Source organism: Sinocyclocheilus rhinocerous, unplaced genomic scaffold, assembly GCF_001515625.1.
Source record: "Sinocyclocheilus rhinocerous isolate Xijiao unplaced genomic scaffold, SAMN03320098_v1.1 scaffold416, whole genome shotgun sequence".
In the NCBI taxonomy this organism is placed as follows: domain Eukaryota; kingdom Metazoa; phylum Chordata; class Actinopteri; order Cypriniformes; family Cyprinidae; genus Sinocyclocheilus; species Sinocyclocheilus rhinocerous.
In genome coordinates, this window is record NW_015647952.1 from 1,223,720 (window position 1) to 1,234,695 (window position 10,976).

The 10,976-nt window shown below is 37.1% G+C and overlaps 1 protein-coding gene across 1 annotated transcript in view; it reads left to right on the forward strand.

Annotated features, from left to right (window-relative positions):
* Nucleotides 1-10,976, forward strand: part of dnah7 (dynein, axonemal, heavy chain 7) — a 72,295-nt gene that overhangs the window by 28,859 nt on the left and 32,460 nt on the right. Inside the window, 7 exon segments of the mRNA XM_016513896.1 lie at nt 1,266-1,487; nt 2,788-2,985; nt 8,012-8,167; nt 8,518-8,686; nt 9,044-9,170; nt 9,249-9,468; nt 9,546-10,418. Coding sequence (XP_016369382.1) covers nt 1,266-1,487; nt 2,788-2,985; nt 8,012-8,167; nt 8,518-8,686; nt 9,044-9,170; nt 9,249-9,468; nt 9,546-10,418 — 1,965 coding nt within the window.

Here is a 10,976-nt window from a genome sequence, read left to right on the forward strand (position 1 = left end):
ACCAGCATGGATCAGCTCTAGGCATGACGAAGCGGATATCGTCCTCTTTTGGAAGGCCAAACAAAGTACTTTTTCTTTCGCAGCAAACCACACAGTGTCTCCATGACATGGCGGCGTTTTATATGGTTTAATACTACAGCGAGAATAAAAGTTACGTCTTCTTTCTTTGCGTGAACATTTGGGTGGCGTTATGCAAATCTTCCCACGTTGTGACGTAGACATGTGGGGGCGTGTTAAAACGAGCCGTTTTAGGTAGGCGTGGTTGACTTTTAACTCTTATAAAGAATATCTCTTTGGATTTGAGACTTTAGTCTTTGCAACTTTACAGATCTTCTTTATGCACCAAGAGCTTGTAACACTCCAAAGTGAAATGACCCCTTTAAGAGAGGGTGTAGAAGGTTATAAATACATAGGAGAAATGCCATATACTGGATATACTGTATTGTCCATATCTCTTGGACCTCATCTTTTCATTTCAATTTCATCTCATGGCTAATGAATTGAAATGTAGTTTGCTTAGTCCTTACAAGCATGTAAGTTTTATTTCAGTTTGTGTGGTCCACTGCAAAGTTTTCATATCAATTGTTTCTTACAAATATCTTAGCTTTAGTGCCCTGAAAGGTCATCTCTTAAGCCAAAGGCAACTTTTGCCATTTTTTGTGTTGTCTGAAGTCTGTCAAGACTGTCTGCATTTCTCCTTTAAATGTAATAATCTTTCTCCTTCTGCTCCTCTGAGACGGAGATCATACAGTAGATCAAAAACTGCCAACCTAGATTAGCTGGTACAGGATCAATGCTTAGAAAGTCTCCCTCCTCCCAGATAGGAATGACTTTATTTGCTTCCTCCTAGTTGGTCATCAGAGTATTGCACATTCTTAAAGCTTTTTTTTTTGTTTGTTTGTTTATGCCAAAAGAGCACAAAGCATTTTGCCCTAAATCAATGGCGCCTGTGTTTGTATAGATTGTCATTGCTGCAGCCGATTGATCTAAAGGTGCAATTGAGTTTGTAAAGGAATATTTTTGAATAATTGATTGGATTAGTAGCTCTGGGAAGGTCAGCAGTGGGTCGTAGTGATTAAAAGCAACAATGGAGGAAGTAATGATTTAGAAAATGTATTAAAAACCCAATACATGATACCTAAAAATGGGCTTATCAGAGGTCAACATTAAGATCTTACTGAGCTGTTTGTTAGTCACAACAATGTACCACTAGCTTTGACCCCTCCTATTCCATGAAAACATTGTTTTTCTTACTTTCTGTGTAGGGCATCTTTGTTTTTTGCCTTGTGTGGTCAGTTGGGGCCAGCTGCATTGAAGCAGGAAGGGTAAAATTCGATGGCTTGGTGAGGGAGATGCTGGCAGGTGGTCTTAGTGAAGAGACGCGCACACGCCATGGAATCCTAGAGCACGTGGAGCCTCCCGCCAAGCAGCTGACGGTGCCTTTACCCACTGAGGGCACGCTCTATGAATACCGCTTCCTCAAAGAGGTCAGGAAGTTTCTTCAACACACTTGGGCGGATTTGTAGAGAGAAACAGATTGGGCTCTTCTGGGAAGTTTTTTTTCCTATCCTAATTTTTTGAGGGGTAATTAGGTAGCTGACGTGAAATACTTTTTGAAAGTTGATGTCCTAAGATGTGAAAAACTGTACTCCATCTAAATATAATCATGCCTGCATCTAAACAGCATTCTGTTAACTCTTTAATAATTACTGTACATTCATCTTTTAAGTCCTTATATTATTTCAATACATGCATTATTAGTAATTAAAAAAATTAAAGGACTATTTAGAATAAAGCATGGTTAATTGTTGTATATAAATAGTCAAAAGGTAGTAACAAGTTACGGGACCTAAGATATACGCTTTCTTTTATCAGTTCACATACATTTTAAACTAAAGCCCATTTACGTGTTATGTCACATACCCATTTGATGAAGAGTAAATTATCAGATTCATATATATGTTCTATATAATGAAATATGGGCAAAGTGAAATCATTTTAAAGAAGTAATAATAAACTACATATATGTAATAATAGATTCCAAAATTAACATTATTGCAATCGTTATTAAATATTCTATCTATAGTATCTGTATTAAATAGAATTATCTCCACTTTCCTGCAGCTTCTCAAAGATGTTTTCCCAATTTGGCTTTCTAGAAAGCAATTGTGCAATTCTAATATCTATCTTGGCTAGCTCTATATTTAGAATACATTCAAAGTGTAAAATCAACCACTTAATTCCTGGAGCTTGAGGCATGTGAATTTGATTATTTGTATTTTTCATCCTGAAATCCTAATAAGCAAATTCACTCTTTGCTCAGGAAGCACACCCTCCTCATCCTGAATGAGGTAATCTGTCTTATTATTTGTTGTAAATCACAAGCTTTATCTCTGTGTGATAAAACTTCAGGCATAACCTGGACTAATTTGCCAATTTCACGCCTCATTAAATGCTGAAAATGTCATTTATTAGAGAAGAAATGGATTATCCATTGCTTACATTTTTCTGCTGTAGATAAAAGCCTTTTTTTCTGAACAGACAGGACCACGAACAAGCCCATAATTCTTTTGTGGTGTATGTAAGACTTCTACAAAGAGTGCACCATGAAGAAATTTCAAAGGGTGTCATGATGGTGGAATTGAAAACAATGCAGTGTTAATATACACTGTTGTTTAAGACACACAGAAGGACAGGAAAACAAAACACCATAAAAACGCTAACAAGAAGATTTATTGAAATTATTTATTAAAAAATTATTTACATGAACAATGATACTCTTAACAGGGTCCAGGCAGATGGGAGTTGTGGACTGAGGAGCTGAAGGCTTTGCCCTCCATCCCCAAAGATGTGCAGTTCAACGAAATAATTGTGCCTACGGAGAACACTGTACGCTACACTGCTCTCATGAAGCTGCTCATCACTCATCAGAAGCCCACTGTCTTTGTCGGCCCCACAGGGACTGGCAAGAGCGTCTACATTCTAGTGAGTGTTTCAGGGTTTTTTAACCACCATGAATATCAGTCTACCAATGACTCTCCAGTCAGGAATATATTTAGAATAGGGTTGTCAATCCATTCAAATTGTTATTGAAATCATTACATGATATGCTCATTAATTAATCAAAATAACGGCAATCGCATACAGCAATATTTTGCTAAGAAAAGATGCCACATTATTGTCAGGTGAGAATGACACTGAATAGACAAGGTCTGTCTGTGGTTGTGTATGAGTAAGGGGCATGAGTTGATATGTTAATTTGTAACACTTAAATTGTATGAAATTAACACATTAAATTGACTCTCCTTATTTAGAATATTTTGTGCTTTCTGTGATATATTTTATATTTCCTGCATAATTCTGATTGTGTCATGAGGAGAGTTTACTGCAGTTCAGAGCGATGTAATGATTAAAACTCATTAATTAGTTTAAATTATCAGTAGGGATGCACCGATACCGATACTGGTATCAGTATCGGCCCGATACTGAGCTCTTGTACTCATACTCGTACTCGTTAAAATGCCCCGATACCAAATGCCGATACCACACAGCATGTGATAAGTGCCATATTCAGACAAAGAAACACCGACAACAGAACAACAGACAGCAGAATGGAGTTATTAGAGATTAAGGATGTCTACGAAGTATATGTATGCAATGAATATAATGTTAAACATTCAGTATTAACGCCTGTATAGCTGAAGTGCACGAGCTGATAAAAAAAAGCACGCTGAGTGGATTGAGCGCGCGGCGGCGCAGATGCGCGAGCTTGTCGAGTGAATATACCTTTCTCACAGACACTGTCTGAATAATTTTTGGTTGATTGTAATCCATTACATACCTTTCTATCAAAGTTATCTAACATTATCAAGCCGAATTTGTTCTGACACAGTTAAACTCTGAGTTGTTGTCATATTTTATTACCATGTTCTAAACTATAGCGAATAAACTGTGATAATATGAGAAATGTTGAAGTTGTCTGAATATTTTTTTTTGACTGTATCTATTTGATTAATGAAGTTAACCAACTGACATAATACATACTCTTTTGGTTTCTGTACCCAATATTTTAAAAATGTACAAATGCAATAAAAATATCGGTATCGTTACTCGGTATCGGCAAGTACCAAAATAAAAGTATCGGTATCGGGCGAGTACTGGAAAAAGTGGTATCGGTGCATCCCTAATTATCAGCATTAATTAGTTCACATTAGCTATGTTTCCATCCAAAGTTGCCCATTTAACATATGCGCAAAATTAGTATCAATAGTAATAAAGGAGCCTGTGGCTCTTTTTTCCTACATAATAAATATTTTGCCTGGTAAAACACAATAGCAAACGCTGTCATTGTATCTTGCTTCCGGTTGCCTGATGTTTGGGAATGCAGTGTTGAATGCAATCCTGTGATAAAGTTATGGGAGGTGATTATACCAAATTTTTTTGATGATGGACTTTGGCTCAGGCATTTCAAAATTATTAAAATAACTCACTGAGACATGCTGCTTATGTAAAATATAATATGAAAGAAGTTTACTAAGTATTATGTAGGGCTGGACGATATGGCCAAAATTTATATCACGATATATTTCTTAATTTCGGTCGATACGATATAATTCCGATATCGATATGAACACTATTTATCTGAAATAGAAATTTTTGTAACATTATAAATGCCTTTATCATCACTTTTGATCAATTTTAAGCATCCTTGCTAAATAAAAGTATTAATTTCTATAATTTCTTTCCCAAAAAAAATAATAAAAATTATACTGAATGGAATAGTGTATAATGTTACAAAAGCTTTTTATTTCAGATAAATGCTGATCTTTGGATCTCTCTATTCATCAAAGAATCCTGAAAAAAAATGTACTCAACTGTTTTAAATACTGATAATCAGCAAATCAGCATATTAGAATGATTTCTGAAGGATCATGTGACACTGAAGACTGGAGTAATGATGCGCGAATAAACTGTGATAATGTGAGAAATGTTGAAGGTGTCTGAATACATTTTGGTTTGACTGTATCTATTTGATAAATGAAGTTAACCAACTAACATTATACATACTCTTTTGGTTTCTGTACCCAATATTTTAAAAATGTACAAATGCAATAAAAATATCGGTATCGTTACTCGGTATCGGCAAGTACCAAAATAAAAGTATCGGTATCGGGCGAGTACTGGAAAAAGTGGTATCGGTGCATCCCTAATTATCAGCATTAATTAGTTCACATTAGCTATGTTTCCATCCAAAGTTGCCCATTTAACATATGCGCAAAATTAGTATCAATAGTAATAAAGGAGCCTGTGGCTCTTTTTTCCTACATAATAAATATTTTGCCTGGTAAAACACAATAGCAAACGCTGTCATTGTATCTTGGTTCCGGTTGCCTGATGTTTGGGAATGCAGTGTTGAATGCAATCCTGTGATAAAGTTATGGGAGGTGATTATACCAAATTTTTTTGATGATGGACTTTGGCTCAGGCATTTCAAAATTATTAAAATAACTCACTGAGACATGCTGCTTATGTAAAATATAATATGAAAGAAGTTTACTAAGTATTATGTAGGGCTGGACGATATGGCCAAAATTTATATCACGATATATTTCTTAATTTCGGTCGATACGATATAATTCCGATATCGATATGAACACTATTTATCTGAAATAGAAATTTTTGTAACATTATAAATGCCTTTATCATCACTTTTGATCAATTTTAAGCATCCTTGCTAAATAAAAGTATTAATTTCTATAATTTCTTTCCCAAAAAAATATTACAAATTATACTGAATGGAATAGTGAATAATGTTACAAAAGCTTTTTATTTCAGATAAATGCTGATCTTTGGATCTCAACTGTTTTAAATATTGATAATCAGCAAATCAGCATATTAGAATGATTTCCGAAGGATCATGTGACACTGAAGACTGGAGTAATGATGCAGAAAATGTACCTATGTATGATCACAGGAATAAATTACATTTAAAAATCTATTCAAATAGAAAGCAATTTTAAATAGTAAAAATATTTCAACATTTTACCGTTTTTGCTGTACTTTGGATCAAATAAATGCAGCCTTGGGGAGCAGAAGAAAATTTTTAAAAAAAAAAAAAAATCTTACTGTTCAAAAACTTTTGACTGGTAGTGTAGGCTGATTATTCTTATAGATTGAAACAAATGTGCTTCAGCCAGAAAAAAGGGTATGAAAAGTGCTCCGAGTCGCTGCAGAAAACAAAAAAATTGAACAACAACAAAAACTGGAAATGTTGCTGGAGACGGGCTTATTTAAAATGAAAACTCATTCTCTGCCAGCAGGAGGCGCTTTTAGAGTGATAAAACTAGCGGTTTCTCCAGTAACGGCTGTAATCAAAGCAGCTCCGCTCATGAACGCTTCTTTATCAGATCAAATGAAAATGCCATCGAAACTTTTCTGAAGACAGTCAATTCCCTTCAGAGATACATTCATATAAAACACCGACGTGTTTTGATTTTGAAACGTGCAGTGCTCATGTTTATTTAACGAAGTCAAACAGCACAAATAAATCAATGTATGGGAAACTGGTAATGTATATCGAAATATCGGAAATGTGTTTAAAAATCATATCACCGTTATTGAAAAAAATTATATCGCGATACATATTGATATTGAATTATTGTCCAGCCCTAGTATTATGTATTTAGTCAGGATTTGAACTTTTGTCCCTTGCCCACTGAATTAAAAATGTACAACTAGACAAACGTGTCATAAAGGTGTCTATTGTCATTTAGTCCCTGTATAAGCTCACCTATCTCAGCAAGTGCCACTGGTGCCCCCGTCCAAAAGAAAATAGGTGCATGACACAACTGTCTCTACATACCACATTGCCCAGCTGAGCACGAAACCTCTAACATGATCTTGAATGTGTATGCATTCAAGGATGACTAATGATAAATTAGTCAATGGTTCAAGACCAACTGTGGTCCACCGTGCATCCCCACCCCCTTTCCATAAAAGTTGAACACACTCAGTGCTTTTCTTTTGGTCGGTGGCACGGTTAGAAAGCCAAACAGCTTCATCTATTACCGGAATCATTATGCTTTTGTCTTAAATACACATGGGTGGCACCAACACAAAATCTCAGCTGTCACAACGGTGATGTGTGGCAGACCATAGTTTGGAGTTTAGACATCTGATCTTGTGTTATGAAAAGACTGAAGAAACTGAGTAATGTTGTTCAAAATCACTTTATTTCAGAACTAGTTTTAATAGGATTCCTTCATTCTTTCTAGTCACTTACCCACTCACTTCATGTTTTCACTCTGCGTTCCTCTTCCTGTTTCATTTTTTTTCACAATTTCCCCCTTGTGATTCTTTGGCAAAATTTTGAAGGACTCTAAAAGTCTTTATGTTTTGAGTATGAAATGCCTGCAGGTGCCGATGACTTCATCACTCTCATTTAGAACATGAATATTAAATCATCATTCTTCACACTCTGCCACATGGCTCTTTCACAGAGTTTTAAGGAATGAAAGAGATTGTATGTGTCAGGCTTAAGTGGAGCAATTCTCAGGCTCCTCAGACTATAATGAATGAGGTCTCTCTGAAATGTACATATATTTACATTAATTAGTTGACATGTGGCTGTTTCATAATAAGAGCTTTTATGTTGGTTGTGCATGTTGTTGATTTTCATCTTTTAGGTCAACTGTTAAACTATAAAGAGATATAATTCATCCATATTGCAATGTTTTTTTTTAGTACATATTTAGTTATTCAGTTTGCTTGCTACTCACTTATTTGAAATGCAAGCATAATTATGTCAGGTGCAAAGGTTTTATAAAACTGTTTTATAGACTCATGTACCACTTACAGCATCTTTCATAATGGTAGTGACAGGCTCACATTGGAAACAGTTTTCTCAACACTTCTTACACAGTTGGAAGTGTTGATAAAAAAAAAAAAACTGAATTTTGATGCAACATCTGTGCTAACTAGAGCTAATTAAGTGTCTCCAAATCTCCCACAGGACTTTTTGCTGAATCATCTGGAGAAGGATGTGTACAGTCCTCTGTTGATCAACTTCTCAGCCCAAACAACAGCAGCACAGACCCAAAACATTATTATGTCTAAACTCGATAAGAGAAGGAAAGGAGTGTTTGGCCCTCCTCTGGGAAAGAAAATGGTATACTTTAAACATCTTTTTATTACCATTTTGTTATCGGAGTAGTTATGATTAAATCTCAATAAATTTTTACTAAGCAATCCTTCATAGAATTTCAAAAGCCATTTATGACCATTTATGACCATAATTTGTGCCCAAAATTCTAGCTGCATAGTGAAATGAGTTCTTAATTGCCTCTAAATTAAATGGGAGAAAAATGTGTTCTTGATTCACAAGTTCACCTGTATTTAATCGCCATTAACAGCACATTATCTTACAGCATTCAAAATTACATTAACCTTAATGTTAAAAAATACAAATTTAAACATTTTTTTACTTTTTCTAATTTGCCTTTCGATTACTTTGATCAGGTGGTGTTTGTGGATGATGTGAACATGCCAGCAAGAGAAACCTATGGAGCCCAGCCTCCAGTGGAGCTCCTGCGTCAGTGGCTCGACCACTGGAACTGGTATGACATGAAGGACTGCTCCATGATCAACTTAGTGGACATCCAGATCATGTGTGCCATGGGTCCGCCTGGTGAGTTTATGTCATTTTTATATGCTAATACAGTTTTTATTCAGAGCAAATAGTGTTTAGTTCAGTATCGCAAGCCAAAATTGCTTTGGAGCATATAAATGTATAGACAAGAAGACAAACCAGGAGAATAATAAAGATGATAAAATAATATAATTCACATAAATCACACAAAGTTAAATATTATTGGTCACAGTAAAACAAATGTGTCAAGCATTATGAAGCAAATCACTGTTGTATGCAACTTTTAAATAATTATTTTATAGCATAGAAAGTAAACAAGCCTGATATGATAGGATGGACCAACAAGTGGATAACAAGTCTGCTTTTACATGTTGTCATGTCCATTGTCACATGCAGGTGGAGGTAGGAACCCCGTGACTCCTCGATTTTTACGTCATTTCAACACAGTGACCATTAATGAATTTGATGGCAAAACCATGTTCACCATCTTCTCAAGAATTCTGGACTGGCACTTGACCATTAGGTAATGGTGCTCCATACCAATGTGGTTAATAAATTAATTAATTTGTTAAATACATTTCCTGTTTTTACCTGCTTTCAGATTTCCATTTCCTAAACCGTTCGCCAGCGTCACCTCTCAGATCATCAGTGCCACCATATCTGTGTACCAGGAGGCCACGAAAAACCTCCTACCAACCCCGACCAAGTCCCACTACCTTTTCAACCTTCGAGATTTTTCCCGTGTCATCCAGGGGATCTGCTTATCACGACCAGAGACTGCTGATGACCCTACAGCCATAAAACGCTTATGGGTGCATGAGGTAACTGCAAACACAATTTTAATAGGTCATATCATAATAAAAGCAATAAACTAATGTAGAACATGCCTCTCATGCAGGTCCTGAGGGTGTATTATGACCGCTTAGTGCATCCGTCTGATTGTGCATGGATGGTGGGCTTCCTGCAAGAAGTATCCAAGTCTCACCTGAAAGAGGACTTCCATCAGCTCTTCAAGCATCTGGACAGTGACGCAGATGGGCATGTAACTGAAGACGACCTTCGAAGCCTCATGTTCTGTGATTTCCATGACCCCAAAGGTGAGGACCGGAATTACCGTGAGGTGGGTGACCCTGAGAAGCTCCGTCAGGTGGTGGAGACCCATCTTGAAGAGTACAACAATATCAGCAAGGCTCCCATGAATCTTGTACTTTTCCGGTTCGCCATTGAACATGTATGTCGCATCTCCCGGATTCTCAAACAGCCCCGTGGTCACGCTCTCTTAGTAGGAGTCGGAGGGAGCGGCCGACAGTCATTGACACGCTTGGCCGCCCACATGGCTGAAGCCGAACTCTTCCAGGTGGAGATCTCCAAGAGTTATGGGGTTACAGAGTGGCGCGATGACCTCAAACTCATCATGCAAAAATCGACATCTGGGGAAACTCATGGAGTCTTCCTTTTCACAGACACCCAAATTAAGTTGGAGTCATTTTTGGAGGATGTGAGTAACCTGTTAAACACTGGCGAGGTTCCCAATCTCTTTGCCGTAGATGAGAAGCAGGAGATTTGTGAGCGCATGCGCGTCTTGGACCGTCAGCGTGAGCGTGACAAGCAGACGGACGGCAGCCCACTGGCTCTCTTTAACATGTTTTTGGAGCGCTGCCGCAGCCAGTTGCATGTGGTACTGGCCATGAGTCCTATTGGTGACACGTTCAGAAGCCGCTTGAGACGTTTCCCTGCTCTCATTAACTGCTGCACTATTGACTGGTTTCAGGTTGGTGTGAATGTGAATGTTTTTAGGATCATTAATATACTATTTTAGTTTGTATGAAAATTTTGAATTTGATATTTTTATTTTAATTTTAGTTAAAGGGGTCATGAACTGAGAATCCAAAATTTCCTTGATCTTTTGATATATAAGAGGTCATTGTACTACGTATAAAAACATCCTGTAAGTTTCAGAACTCAAAACTTTGTCATTAGTCTAAAACAGCTTATATTGAAGGGCGTTTGCCAAAACGACAGCTTTTGGAATGTTCTACTCTATGATGTAATAGTGTGGATAATCACTGCCTCCTGTCTGTTTAGCCCCACCCACCAATTCACGCGTGCAGTTTTTACGAGATAGTTTTTACGAGAGCGCATGTAGTTTTTACGCGCAGGTCTATGCAGAAACCAAATGATAAAGATGGCTCCGAATAAAACAAGATGCTGTGCAGTGCCAAGCTGTAGAAAAACGTCTCCAGGTTACGAATGTAACCATGGTTCCCCGAGGGAACGAGACGCTGCGTCGGAAACGCTGGGGGCGTTCCCAAAGCGTTTCCGACGCAGC